Below are 14221 nucleotides of genomic sequence, written 5' to 3' on the forward strand. Positions count from 1 at the left end.
AAAGGGGAACTGAGGATTCTTAGGCTGGAGATGAGAAAACCAAAAATGACACAAATCAGGACCAATGACGAAAATTACAAAGAACAGGTCCCATTTTGTGATAAAGAACTGCCTCAGGGAAATGGGCTGCATAGAGGAGCTAAGTTCTCTGCCATCAAAGATGTTTACACAGGGATCCCTGGGTGGCGCAGCGGTTTGGCGCCTGCCTTTGGCCCAGGGCGCGATCCTGGAGATCCGGGATCGAATCCCACGTCGGGCTCCCGGTGCATGGAGCCTGCTTCTCCCTCTGCCTGTGTCTCTGCCTCTCTCTCTCTCACTGTGTGCCTATCATGAATAAATAAAAAAATTAAAAAAAAAAAAAAAAAAAAAAGATGTTTACACAGACGAGACAGCCTCTTGTCCAGACTCTTGTAGCAGGGACTCAAGCATTAGAAGGAAGTTCACTTTGTGGGAGGTTTTCACAGGCTTTTTTAAACCTGAGATTCTGAAATGCTCCACTGAGTCCTGGACCCTCCAAATAAGAAGAGGAGGCTGACACTGAGGAAAGAGAGAGGTTTTATGGACTTGAGGAGCTTCTAGAATAAAGCCCCAGATTTAGTGTATTGGGTGACTATGAGTATCCCATGCCTAGTGATCTGGGCTCAGCTGCTGAGTATTACACATGTTTAAAGGTATTGTCAGACCACTGAAGAAGAACTCAGGCAACAGGTGGTAGAAAGGTCTGGGCTCTGGAAACAGGCACACCTAGATTCAAATCCAGATCCTGACACTTCTAAGGTCTTTAACCATCACCTGTTACTTTAGCTTCTCTGAGTTTCTTTTTCTTTCTTTCTTTTTTTTTTTTTTTAAGATTTATTTATTTATTTATTTATTTATTTATTTATTTATGAGAGAGAGAGAGAGAGAGAAAGAGAGAGAGAGAGAGGCAGAGACACAGGAGGAGGGAGAAGCAGGCTCCATGCCAGGAGCCCGATGCGGGACTCGATCCCGGGACTCCAGGATCGTGCCCTGGGCCAAAGGCAAGCACTAAACCGCTGAGCCACCCAGGGATCCCCTTCTCTGAGTTTCAAAAGGTTGATATTATTATGTTCAGTACTGTTTACCATTTGGGACTTTGTGGGTATCAGCCCTTCTCTTGGTATTTTATACACATTTATCACAACAACCCCAAAGGATAGAAACAGTATCATCCCCCAGCTGGTAAGTGATGATACTGGAATTCTGTCTCTGGTGCTTTTACTCAGATTACCTAGCGTTTTCTGGTGAGGTTAAATGGTGGGGAAGGCCTTGCGGGTAACACCAGAGCAGTCCAGAGAGATCTCTTGGAAGTTGTTGAAATGTTAGTAAAAGCAGAGATACTTATATAAAGTGGTTGAGGCGTTATTAGAAGGGGAGATGCTTATTAAGATGTGTCCAAGTTTGGATACAAAATCACTTTGATTCTTTTTTTTATCTTAATGTGTATGCTTTGGAAGTAGGAAACCCCACGTTAGATATCCATAGGATGTAGCTGTCTAGCATTTGCTTGAACACGTTCAGTATCAATGTCATCCTTGGCCTCTAGCTGTGTAAGAACTAAAAATGGTAGTTCCTAAGGTTCATGCTCTTGATCGTGCATGTCCCCCCTTGCTTTGCTGACTGAACACTCTGTTTACAGCTCTCAGCAGCTGGCAGCAAGCTCTTTAACCTCATCCTCCACCTTGACAGAGATCCTGGAAGCCATGAAGCACCCCTCGTAAGTGGTTTGTCATGAGCGGGAGTACAAGGGCGGGAGGATCTCATAGCCCTGAGTCACAGGGATGCTCAGGTAGTATGATTTGGTGGATTCATACCTGGCTGTATTGCTCACCAACTGTGAGACCCTGTATAAGTTACTTTACCCCTCTGAGCCTGTTACCTTGTTTGTAAAATGGAATACTTGTGGCTAAGTCATAGGTTTGATGTAAGGATCAAATGAAATAATTACGTAAATTATCTAGTATAATGCTCAACAACTATAGGTAATTCTCTTAAGTGTCAGATCTTTCTTCCTTCCTCTTCTCCTTTTCCCCCTATAACACCTTCCTTTCCTGTCTTGCAGGTTTCTGTGGGTTTAGAAATAGGGTAGAGAAATTGTACCATGCAGAGCCTTACTTCAGAGATTAAATGCTTTAGTGGGAGTCCCTTCTTTTTCATGTTCTCTTTCTGCTTGTTGCCACTGTGCACACTTACCCTGCTCCCTGCCCGCCACATTGCATTCAGGACAGGGGTCCAGCTGCTCTCAGAACAGAAGGGCCTCTCACCATGCTGCTTCATCAGTGCGGAGGTGGTGCACTGGCTGGTGAATAACGTGGAGGGTGTCCAGACCCAGGCGATGGCTATCGACATCATGCAGGTGAGACCACGCTTAGCACAATGGAAGGACAATTCTGCTTATCTCATTGCATTTGTCTCCCACCTTGACTGGGCTCCTTGAGGGCTAGGCTACCTCTTATTATCCCATTTCCATATCACCATACTGTTTGGCACATGGTCGGCACTTAGCAAACACTTGCTGAATTTAGTGACACTGTTCAGACCTGGAATTAAACTGGAGAGAAGAATAGGAAAGATCAAGTTGACTGATGTGGTTTACACCATCCGGTCCAGAGGCCCCCACTGGAAATCAGTACCATTTGCTGACAGCTGGTTTGTCATCCCTGAAATGTAAAACCAGTAACTAATTTGGATAAGCATGGGATCCTCTGTTCTCTCTTTGAGGGTCTCAGTAGGCAGTTTTGCATGGCCTTTGCCCTATTACTTATACTCCCATCTCCCTGTGAATCAGATTTCCTTGTTCACACAATGGAATGCTTTTATGGCAGTTAAAATGAATGAGCTGGAGGTACACATATCAACATGGACAAATGTTCATAGCATGATGTTCACTGAAAATCCAGTGTACAGAATGATAATTGTATTATACCCTTTATTTAAAATTTAAAATCTCACAAAAATACCTCATATTCTTTATCAGTATGTGTGTGTATAATAAAATTTTAAAAACATGCATGAGAATAATATCACACTAACCATTTATTTCTGGTGAGAGGAAGAGGAATGGGGCATGGAAGAGTCCACAGGATACTTTTTTTTTTTTTTTTTTTTTAATAAAAAGATCTGAAGTCAGTATAGCAAAACGTTAAGTTTGTTGAAGTTGCATAGTGGTATACCTGGATATTCTTTATACTTTGCCATATGTTTGAAATAATTGATGACCCTGTAATATGCATTTACATTGTGTAATATAATTTACATCAGGAATAACATTGTAGAGCAGTCATCATGACTGATGGGGTCTTCTCAATGTTCCCATCACTTCCTTGACTCTAGTGAACTAAGGACTGCACCTCTAAGATGTCCCTCCACAGGAATTTCAGAGTTTCAATGTCTCTCCTTCTAGAAAATGCTGGAAGAGCAACTCATCACACACGCATCTGGTGAAGTCTGGCGGACCTTCATCTATGGCTTCTATTTCTACAAGATAGTCATGGACAAAGAACCTGACCGAGGTCAGAGATGAGGCGAATGCTGTTACCCACAGGGGCAAGGGTTTTTCATGGTGGCTTGCTTTTTCAAATGATGGTTCTTCTTGAGTTCCTGGGGTGACTTTGTATTCTAAGTAGACAGATCTGTCAACTTCCTGAGCATTTGTACTTAATTTAAGTATAACTGGAGTGACGAGTATTTCTTAAAGCTATGGTATGTTCTTGGTCAGAACAGTGTGGATGGAAGATAAGCCTAAAAGAGGCCAAGGGATCTGGTGTGAGGAAATTCCCATGGGCCATTTTTTAGTTGCTATTTTTAATTTTAGTGCTCCTCCCCCACCCCCATCCAGTGCAGGTGGCTCTGAGTATAAGCTAACAGGCTGTGATCTGTAACTTACAGCACTTTTTACTTGCTGGCTCCATTTCTTTGTCCTTTATGTCTTGTCTTGTCTTGTCTTGTCTTGTCTTGTCTTTTCTTTTCTTTTCTTTTCTTTTCTTTTCTTTTCTTTTTTCTTTTCTTTCTATTTTTTTCTATCCTTTCCTTTCTTTTCTTTTCTTTTCTTTTCTTTTCTTTTCTTTTCTTTTCTTTCTTTTCTTATTCTTTATTTGGGAGAGAGAGGAGAAAGCAAAAGCTGGGGGAGCGGCAAGGGAGAGGGGGAGCAAGGCTTCCTGCTGAGCACAAAGCCCAATGTTAGGCTTGATCCCTGGGACTCCCGCATCATGACCTGAGCCAAAGGCAGACATTCAACCAACTGAGCCACCCAGGAGCCCTAGGCTCCATTTCTTAACCCAGAAAGACTATCAAATCCTAGCAAGTTTTCTGAGATACATTTTAACTTTCTTTTTCTTTTAATGAGAAAGCACAATTCCCAAGAGGAGACCAATATCCAGCAAGGTCAGAGCTGGCTCACAGTGCTGGAGTCACCCAGGATTCAGACCTGTATCTCCAGTCCACTCAGAACCCACAGGGACCTTGGCTGGAAGTGACACCCATCCTGCAGACAAATGGCTTCTCAGCCTCTGGGTTTCGGGAATCATACATATATCAGATGAAGCAGCTAGTGGCCCCTTGCTATGCTCTTTTATCCAAGAATATGTAGAAGTGGATCCGAGCAGACTTTTTCTGGTAGCCATAGTGTGTCTGTTGCTGCCTCTCCCCTTAAATTCTCACTTGGACTAATAGATACCTAGTTTACCTTCAAATAGGAAAAAAAACCTGGTTACTATTATCAGCTCCAAAATTAAAGGTATGAAACTGAGGATAAAAAAATCTTGTTTAATTGAAGGATAGTTCACGTAACATAAAATGAACTATTCTAATGTGAACACTTCACTGGCATTTAGTACGTTCCTGGTGTTGTGCAAACACCACCACCTCTGTTCAGGGTCCAAATCGTTTTCATCACCCTGAAAGGAACTCTGGTGCCCATTAACAGTCACTGCCAAACTCCTCCTCCCCACTGCCCCTGACCACCACCGATCTGCCTTCTGTCTCTAAGGATTGGCCAATTCTGGACATTTCATTTAAGTGGCATCATGTATCCTGTGGTCTTTTGTGTATGACTTCTTTCACTTAGCATAGCATTTTCAAGGTGCAGCCTTGCATCAGTAAGAAAGTAAGTGTTTGTACTGAGGGCACTTTCTCTCCCCTTGGCTTTTCCCAGTGGCCATGCAGCAGCCCACCACCTGGCACACGACGGCGGGGGAGGACTTCGCCAGCTTCCAGCGCAAGTGGTTTGAGGTGGCCTTTGTGGCCGAAGAGCTGTTGCACTCCGAGATCCCTGCTTTCCTCTTGCCCTGGCTGCCCAGCCGACCAGCCTCCTATGCCAGCAGGCACAGCTCCTTCAGCCGCAGCTTTGGAGGGCGGAGCCAGGCAGCTGCACTTTTAGGTAGATGCTTGACCCAGACGGGGCTGGGGATGCATTGGTGGGGGGCCGAGGGAGAGTGGCAGTCAGCCAAGGGAACAGTGCCATGTGGGCCAGGATTGGAGCTCCTGAGGCTGTCATCCTGGTACTCGGTCTGCATTGTGGGCTCCTGTGCTAGCTCCCACTAAGTGGACAATAACTCATATTGTCCCAACCAATAAACAATGGTCATCAGCTCTCAAATAAGGCCCAGTGCTAAACCTGCACAAATAGGAGAGAATAGACAATGTGGCCACTTTTCCCAAGAAGAATCCAGACTACAGGGATGGTGAGCTGGTGCTCACTGCTGGCTAAGTGCCTGCCTGAAGCCTTCCCAGGACCTTAGTGTCCTAGGATCTCAGAAAAGGAAGGAGTCTCAGAGGTTAGGTTATCCATTTCAAACTCTGATATTAAGCGTGAATCTTCCCTCTGCCCTCTGCAAATGTGCTTACCACATTGAGGGTTGTAAACTGGGAGTCTTCCCTCCTTACCTTGATTCCTACAGCTCCAAGATGGGGGTGAACACCCACTTACTGAATGGTGGTGACCTCTGATAGGAAATGGGACCTCTACTCTCAAGGACTGGACTGATGGGTTGGGATGTAAACTGTCTTTAGACAGTGCATGCTCTAGGCAAGGTGTCATGAGATTTATCTTAATGGCAGGTTGGAGAGATCCTAAAAACCCTCCAGAAGGAAGGAAGGAAATGTAACATAGACCAAAGTCTAGGGAAATTCTACTTTTCACTTAGTTTGCTTGGATACGCCCAGCTAATTGGAATTCTAGCTAGTAGAATGGGAATGTTAATAGTCATCACAGTTTCCAGATCCTCAGATTCACTTGGATCCAGATGTGGCTTTGACCTCGCCTTATACCCTCACCCCAGCATGCTCTAGCACTGTGTGTGAGAACTGAGGGGGGCACGGAGAAGACAAAACTGTGAAGAGAGTGGCTCCTCTTTCCCCCAGGTAGTCACGACTTACCCTCTTCCTTGTGTTGCATTTCTAACTCTGTACTTCCTTGAAGTCCTTTGGAAACCAAGAGGCCACCTACTTCCCTACCTGCTAGTTACCAGTTGCACACCACCCCCCACCAACACCCAGTGCCCAATGTCCCCACTTACTCCTGGGCTCAAGTTACTGCTTCTGGAAAATGCTTAGGCACTGTCCCCCTTGTGTCATCATCCTGGTTCTGGAGGCTATCTTGACAATTTCTGTATGCACATTCTCATTTCCAAAGTCTCCTCCTTCCACAGGCTGGTAAAACCCTTTCCTGGCTGCTGTAATTCAAAGCCCAAGGGGAGATTCATATTATTTCAATTTAGCTTTTTTTTTTTTTTTTAAGATTTTCTTTATTTATTCATGAGAGACAGAGAGAGAGAGAGAAAGAGAGAGGGGCAGAGACATAGGCAGAGGGAGAAGCAGGCTCCATGCAGGGAGCCTGATGTGGGATTCAATCCTGGGACTCCAGGATCACGCCCTGTGCCAAAGGCAGGTGTCAAACCACTGAGCCACCTAGGGATCCCCTCAATTTAGCTTTGATTCTTAATTACTTCAGAAAATTGCACTTAAAGAGGAGCAGCATGTGGAAAAATAAGTCATCTGTCTAAAACAGGGAGAGTAAGGGAGAAGAGAGGATTTATGTCTTCAGCAGGTAGTTTATTAAGCAGGTGTTCTTCACTTGGGGTCTGCACATGGGCATTAGGGAGTCAACATTGATTCTCAAACCAGACAGAATCTTACTTGTCTGAGTATTTTCTTGAAGATATCCTCTTATTAGCTTTCCAGTTGGCTCCCACAATTGTAGTACAATTTCACTCATCTGCTTCTTTTCCCATCACCCCTCCCACAGGAAGTAGGTTTCTTATCCTTGTAAACCCAACAGGGCATTATCACTGCTAATTCTATCCAGCAACATCCCTCAGACCCAGACCTCTGTGTTAGGATATGAGCTACTTCTTCCCAGTTTTGTTTTGTTTTGTTTTGTTTTTCAGATCAGAGTGTAGACTTGTGCTGTGTCATTTACTTAAGTGAGAAAAATGAGTTATCTTTGAATTGGGCTGTCCTCAGTGGGTTTTTTTTTTTTTTTTTTTTGCCTCAGAAAAAAATTAACATGATTTATAGGGAGAAGAAGGCCTATGTGTCATTTATGATCTCCCCCCCTTTTTTGTTTTTTTGTTTTTTGTTTTTTTTTTTAATTTTTTATTTATTTATGATAGTCACACAGAGAGAGAGAGAGAGAGAGAGAGGCAGAAACACAGGCAGAGGGAGAAGCAGGCTCCATGCACTGGGAGCCCGACGTGGGATTCGATCCCGGGTCTCCAGGATCGCGCCCTGGGCCAAAGGCAGGCCCCAAACCGCTGCGCCACCCAGGGATCCCATCCCCCCCTTTTTTGTTTGTTTCGACATGTCTCTTTTTAAACATTCCTGATTCTCAATTAGAAATCAGTTTTTCTCAGCCAGAAGCTGTTTTAATATTCCTGATGGTGCAACACAGTCCTGTCTGCTCTGGCCCATGGTGGCTCCTACTTCTCCATTGATGTCATCCTGGGTCACAGAGCTGTGAAGCTACAGGGACATATGAGACCCACAGCACCACATCCTTAAGCCCACTCACACACCCACTGTTACTTCTCAGCCTTTTCTTGATAACCCCACTTGGATCTCAGGTTCAGAGGCTGCCAAGCACCTTGGTCCAAACCTTGATGCATGAACATTTTCCATCCCACTCCTAATAAGTAGGGTGCCAGCTGCTCCTTGAAAACTCCCACCAACAGGGCACTCATCCCTATGACTACTCTTTCCATTGTCAGGGAGCTCCAGTTGCTAACAGTGATCTCTGGTACCCTACCAGAGACTGCAGTCTCTCTCCTTCAGCAGCACTGATCCCCTTCCCAGCACACTGTGAGGCCCCTCACTGTGACCTGGGTGAAGGACACTCAGCCTGCTGCTCCTCTGAGTTTGTCTCTTTTTACCGGGACTCACTGTATCTCACTGTCCCAAGTGGATTAAATCTGTTCTTAGGCAACTAAGGAGTGATTCGGAGAACTTATTGAAAGCTGCAGCTCAGCTGGGGCCTTACACTCTTGTCAACATTGTTAGCCTACTGACTGTGTCCATACTCTCAAATCTCACCCCTGAAGTAGTGAAAGCCAGTGTTATCTTGAGCCTCTCAACCATTTGGCTGAAAAGGACGCTTCCTCAGACCAGCCTGTTGTGAACTGAATATGACAGATGGGAGAGAAGAGATGTGCAAGATCACTGCTGATGTTCATCAAGTGTCCTTTCTTTTGTGACCTGGGCTTTTCCCCCGGGGAAGAATACACTGTCCAAGACCAAGAATTAAGCTTGCTTTCTTTGACTGGGGCTATACAGTCAAAGGCCGTTAATCAGGAACGCCAGGCAGAAACAGAAACTAATTTTGATGAGACTTTTAGCATTGGTGCCACCGCCTCCTTTAGCCCAAAGTGTCACAGACAGCTGAGTAGTATCTGTGGGAGTCATGGACAGGCCTCAGATTGAACATTGGTGAAATTGTAGCTTAAATGGGGAAGAAGGAATGACGGGAGTTTTAACTGGGGTGGCTAAAGGAGAAGGTGAGAGGGGGAGTCTCGGACCTCTTGGCAGCCATGTTTTACTTGGTCCTCACCCCTCATCCATGAAGCAGCTGGGCAGGCACCCTCTTGGTTTGCACACAAGGAACGGAAATGAGAGCTGAAGCAGTGTTCTCGGGCACGTGGCTAAATGGCAGAACTTAGATCTTCCAGCTCCAGAAAAAGAACATTTCCCATTTTTGTATGTTCTGGTTTTGAGAAAATGATAAGCTATATACCCAGCAGCTGAATATCAGTCCACCCAGGTGCCATTCAGTGTCCTGGCTGTAGCTCCCCTGCCGTCTAACAGAAATTCACTAAAATTGCTGACTCAAGAGCCATTTCATCCTTGTCAGTGATAAAAGCCTTTCAGGGCTTCTACCTGTAAAACCCAGATGTAAGCTGACAGCTTCAGATAAAGAGATACCTTTGGATTCATGGAGGTAGGGGAGAATGAGGAGCTGATAATAGTTTGAGGAACCCTACATCTGGCTCTGCCCAGTTAGGCAGAGTGGAACCTGATCTTTCCATTACCTCTGAGCCTGTTTCAGGCCTTTAGTCTGGTCAGGAACCTGAGTGACTTGTCCTTAAAACATCCCTGTCTTGGGTTGAGTAGGATTTCTGAGCAGGAGATCCAGATAGGATGAGCTAGTAGTTTGATACCAACCTGGAATCTGAGCCACACATAGTTGATGGATCAGGGTGTTGAGCTTCATTATGAGGTTTCATTTCTTGAGAAAAATTATAGAATTACTGTCTTCCTGGGTTGAAACCAGAAAAGCAAGACTTCCTCCTCACTGTGGTCTGGGCTGTCTGTCCTATGGTGTCCCTTTGTGGGTCACTGGAGGGGGAAGATCTGGGGTTCAACTTGGCTGAGGTTCCAACTCTGATTTTGGTCAAGGCATTTTTCCTCCAAGGGCTGCTGTTTCCTCATCTGTAAATTAAGGAGTTGGATCAGATTAGAGGAAGGCAAACTATGGCTTAACCAGCCAAATCTGGACCACCATCTGTTTCTTTTATAATAAACCTTATCTTTAAAGCACTTTTAGGTTCACAGCAAAATTGAGTGGAAAATACATAGAGTTTTCACATACTCCTTGCCCAAATACACACGCCACCTCCCCTACCATCCATGCCCTGCACCAGAGTGGGCCATTTGTTACCATCGATGAACCTACATTCACAAGCCATCACCCCAGTCCCTAAGAGTTCACTCTTGGTGTTGTACATTTTTGGTTTCGACATATGTATAATGACGTGTATCCACTATTATAGTATCATACAGAATAGTTTTACTGCCCTAAAAATCCTTCTGTTTTTGTAAATAAAGTTATACTGGAACACTGCCCAGCCTATATTATTTACATAATATCTCCGGCTGCTTGTGCACTACAGTGGCAGGGTTGAGTAACTGAAACAGAGACCACATTAGCCTTTAAAACCCAACCTATTATCTGGCCCTTTATAGGAAAAGTTGGCTGACCCCCAGACTAGATATTTTCATGAAGCTTCTAGGATCTGTGATTTTCCAGTAGGTAATTCTGCAATTTTATATCTGTTTGCCTAGTTGTTTGTTCTTCCACTTCATCCCACTCCTTCTTTTCCCTCTCTCTCCTGGGGCCTCTCCATCGTGCTGACATAGCTGCCACTGTCCCAGAGCAGAGGACTGTGACCCTGGATGTGGACGTGAACAACCGCACAGACCGGCTGGAGTGGTGCAGCTGTTATTATCATGGCAATTTCTCCCTGAATGCAGCTTTTGAGATCAAGCTCCACTGGATGGCTGTGACTGCTGCGGTCCTCTTCGAGATGGTAAGAGCCTCCTCATGTTGTGGTTGGGGCCTTGGCTCACCTTGCAGAGGGGCACAGTGGATGCTTGGTAGAGATTCATGTCACACTCCGATTACCTTTCACCTCGACTATTTGGAATAGCCTTGTAGAAAAATTTAAACACAGTAAAAAAAATTCAAACAGTTGAAAAGAGGATAGATTAGGGTTTCTCAACCTTGGTACTCTTGACATCTAGGGACAGATAATTCTGTGTTCTGGGGGCACTGTCCTGTGCATTATAGGATGTTGGGCAACATCAGTGGCCTCTACCCTAAAGGCCAGTAGCACACCTGCCTTGTGACAACCAAAAATGTCTCCAGATATTGCTACATGTCCCCAGGGAGGAGGAGTATTGCCCCGAGTTGAAAATCACTGGTCTCTAGTGAAAAGTAAGTCCCTCTCCCAACCATACCCTGTTCCTGGGACCTCCATCTAAAAACAACCACCTTGGAGATCCCTGGGTGGCTCAGTGGTTTAGCACCTGCCTTCGGCCCAGGGCGTGATCCTGGAGACCCGGGATCGAGTCCCTCATCAGGCTCCCCACATGGAGCTTGCTTCTCCCTCTGCCTGTGTCTCTGCCTCTCTCTCTCATGAATGAATAAATAAAATCTTTTAAAAAAAAAAAAAAACCACCTGGAGGTGGTTGGGAGGTAGGTGGGGTTGGGCTAAATGGGTGATAGATATATTCAGGAGGGCACTTGTGTTGAGCACTGGGTATTATATGTAAGTGATGAATCACTAAATTCTCCTCCTGAAGCCAATATTACACTTTATGTTAATTAACTAGAATTTAAATTAAAATTTGGAAAAAAAAATACGAAAGATATAAGCAACCTCCTAGAGCACCTGGCTGGCTCAGTCAGTAGAACATGTAACTCTTGATCACAGGGTCATGGGTTTGAGCCCCACACTGGGTAAAGAGATTACCTTAAAAATATTTTTTTAATCAATTAATAAATAAAAGCAACCACCCTACCACTTTGTTGAGTGTACTTGCAGAGAGATTGTATGCATATATAAAGCTTTGTTACTTTTTTTTTTTTTTTAACAGTTATGGTAGCTTGGAATATGTAGTTAACAAACAACAGAGGGGTTAGGGATGCAGACTCTGTGTAGTCAAAACTCCAAGTATAGCTTTTTTATTTTTTTTTTAAGATTTTATTTATTTATTCATGAAAGACAGAGAGAAGCAGAGACACAGGCAGAGGGAGAAGCAGGCTTCCTTTGGGGGGCCTGATGTGGGACTCAATCCCAGGACCCCAGGATCAAGCTCTGAGTCAAAGGGAGATGCTCAACCACTGAGCCACCCTAGTGACTAGTCCCCAAGTATAGCCTTTGACTTCCCAAAAACTTAACCTGAAGCCTTAATGATAAGGCTGACTGATAAACAGTCAATTAACATGTATTTTGTATGCTCTATGTATTATATACTGTGTTCTTACAATAAAGTGAGCTAGAGAGAAAAAATGTTATTAAGGAAATCATACAGAAGAGCCAATGCCCTTTTCCACAACGGGTTTGTCACCAGAACACAGGTGTTGTGAAAACCACTGCTAACCCTAAACCAAAATGGGAAAGGAAAAGACTCACATCAACATCATCGTCATTGGACACGTAGATTCGGGCACGTCTACCACTACTGACCATCTGATATACAAATGTGGTGGGATCAACAAAAAAAAACTATCAAAAAATTTGAGAAGGAGGCTGCTGAGATGGGAAAAGGCTCCTTCAAGTATGCCTGGGTCTTGAATAAACTGAAAGCTGAACGTGAACATGGTATCACCATTGATGTCTCCCTGTGGAAATTCGAGGCCAGGAAAGTATTATGTGGCACCATTGATGCCCCAGGACACAGAGATTTTATCAAAAACATGATTACAGGCACATCTCAGGCTGACTGTGCTATCCTGATTGTTGCTGTTGGTGTTGGTGAATTTGAAGCAGGTATCTCCAAGAATGGGCAGACCCGTGAACATACCCTTCCAGCTTACACATTGGGTGTAAAACAACTAATTGTTGGTGTTAACAAAATGGATTCCACTGAACCACCCTACAGCCAGAAGAGATACGAGGAAATTGTTAAGGAAGTCAACACCTACATTAAGAAAATTGGTTACAACCCCAGCACAGTAGCATTTGTGCTTATTTCTGGTTGGAATGGTGACAACATGCTGGAGCCAAGTGCTAACATGCCTTGGTTCAAGGGATGGAAAGTCACCCGTAAAGATGGGAATGCCCATGGAACCACACTGCTTGAAGCTCTGGATTGCATTCTGCCACCAACTCGTCCAACTGATAAGCCCTTGCATCTGCCTCTTCAGGACATCTACAAATTTGGTGGTATTGGTACTGTCCCAGTGGTCAAGTGGAGACTGGTGTTCTTAAGCCTGGCATGGTGGTCACCTTTGCTCCAGTCAATGTTACAACTAAATTAAAGTCTGTTGAAGTGCACCATGAAGCTTTGAATGAGGCTCTTCCTGGGGACAATGTGGGTTTCAATGTCAAGAACGTATCTGTCAAAGATGTTCATTGTGGCAGTGTGGCTGGTGACAGCAAAAATGACCCACCAATGGAAGCAGCTGGCTTCACAGCTCAAGTAATTATCCTGAACCTCCAGGCCAAATCGGTGCTGGATATGCACCTGTGCTGGATTGTCACACAGCTCACATTGCTTGCAAGTTTGCTGAACTGAAGGAGAAGATAGATCGTTGTTCTGGAAAAAAGCTGGAAGATAGTCCCAAGTTCTTGAAATCTGGGGATGCTGCCGTTGTTGATATGGTTCCTGGCAAATCTATGTGTGTTGAGAGCTTCTCTGACTATCCTCCTCTAGGCTGTTTTGCTGTTCGTGACATGAGACAGACGGTTGCTGTGGGTGTCATCAAAGCAGTGGACAAGAAGGCAGCTGGAGCTGGCAAAGTCACCAAGTCTGCCCAGAAAGCTCAGAAGACTAAATGAATATTATCCCCAATACCTGCCACCCCAGTCTTAATCAGTGGTGGAAGAACGGTCTCAGAACTGTTTGTGTCAATTGGCCATTTAAGTTTAAGTAAAAGACTGGTTAATGATAACAATGCATCCGTTAAACCTTCAGAAGGAAAGGAGAATGTTTTGTGGACCATTTGTTGTGTGTGTGTGTGTGTGTGTGTGTGTGTGGCAGTTATAAGTTACTAGTTTTTAAAATTACTACTATTTTTTTTTAAGATTTTATTTATTTATGAGAGACAGAGAGAGAGAGAGAGAGAGAGAAAGGCGCAGAAAACACAGGCAGAGGGAGAAGCAGGCTCCATGCAGGGAGCCCAATGCAGGACTTGATCCCAGGACTCCAGGATCAGGCCCTGGGCTGAAGGCGGCGCTAAACCACTGAGCCACCAGGGCTGCCCCAAAAT

The 14221-nt window shown here is 44.6% G+C and overlaps 1 protein-coding gene across 12 annotated transcripts in view; it reads left to right on the forward strand.

The window, feature by feature from the left end:
• Positions 1-14221, forward strand: part of DEPDC5 (DEP domain containing 5, GATOR1 subcomplex subunit) — a 125285-nt gene that overhangs the window by 101723 nt on the left and 9341 nt on the right. For all 12 annotated transcript variants that reach the window (XM_072803357.1, XM_072803364.1, XM_072803356.1 and 9 more), the window contains 5 exons: positions 1658-1735; positions 2242-2374; positions 3422-3530; positions 5171-5395; positions 10645-10814. In XM_072803357.1, coding sequence (XP_072659458.1) covers positions 1658-1735; positions 2242-2374; positions 3422-3530; positions 5171-5395; positions 10645-10814 — 715 coding nt within the window. The remainder of the gene's footprint in view (positions 1-1657; positions 1736-2241; positions 2375-3421; positions 3531-5170; positions 5396-10644; positions 10815-14221) is intronic.

Source organism: Canis lupus, chromosome 27 (genome assembly GCF_048164855.1).
Source record: "Canis lupus baileyi chromosome 27, mCanLup2.hap1, whole genome shotgun sequence".
Lineage (NCBI taxonomy): Eukaryota > Metazoa > Chordata > Mammalia > Carnivora > Canidae > Canis > Canis lupus.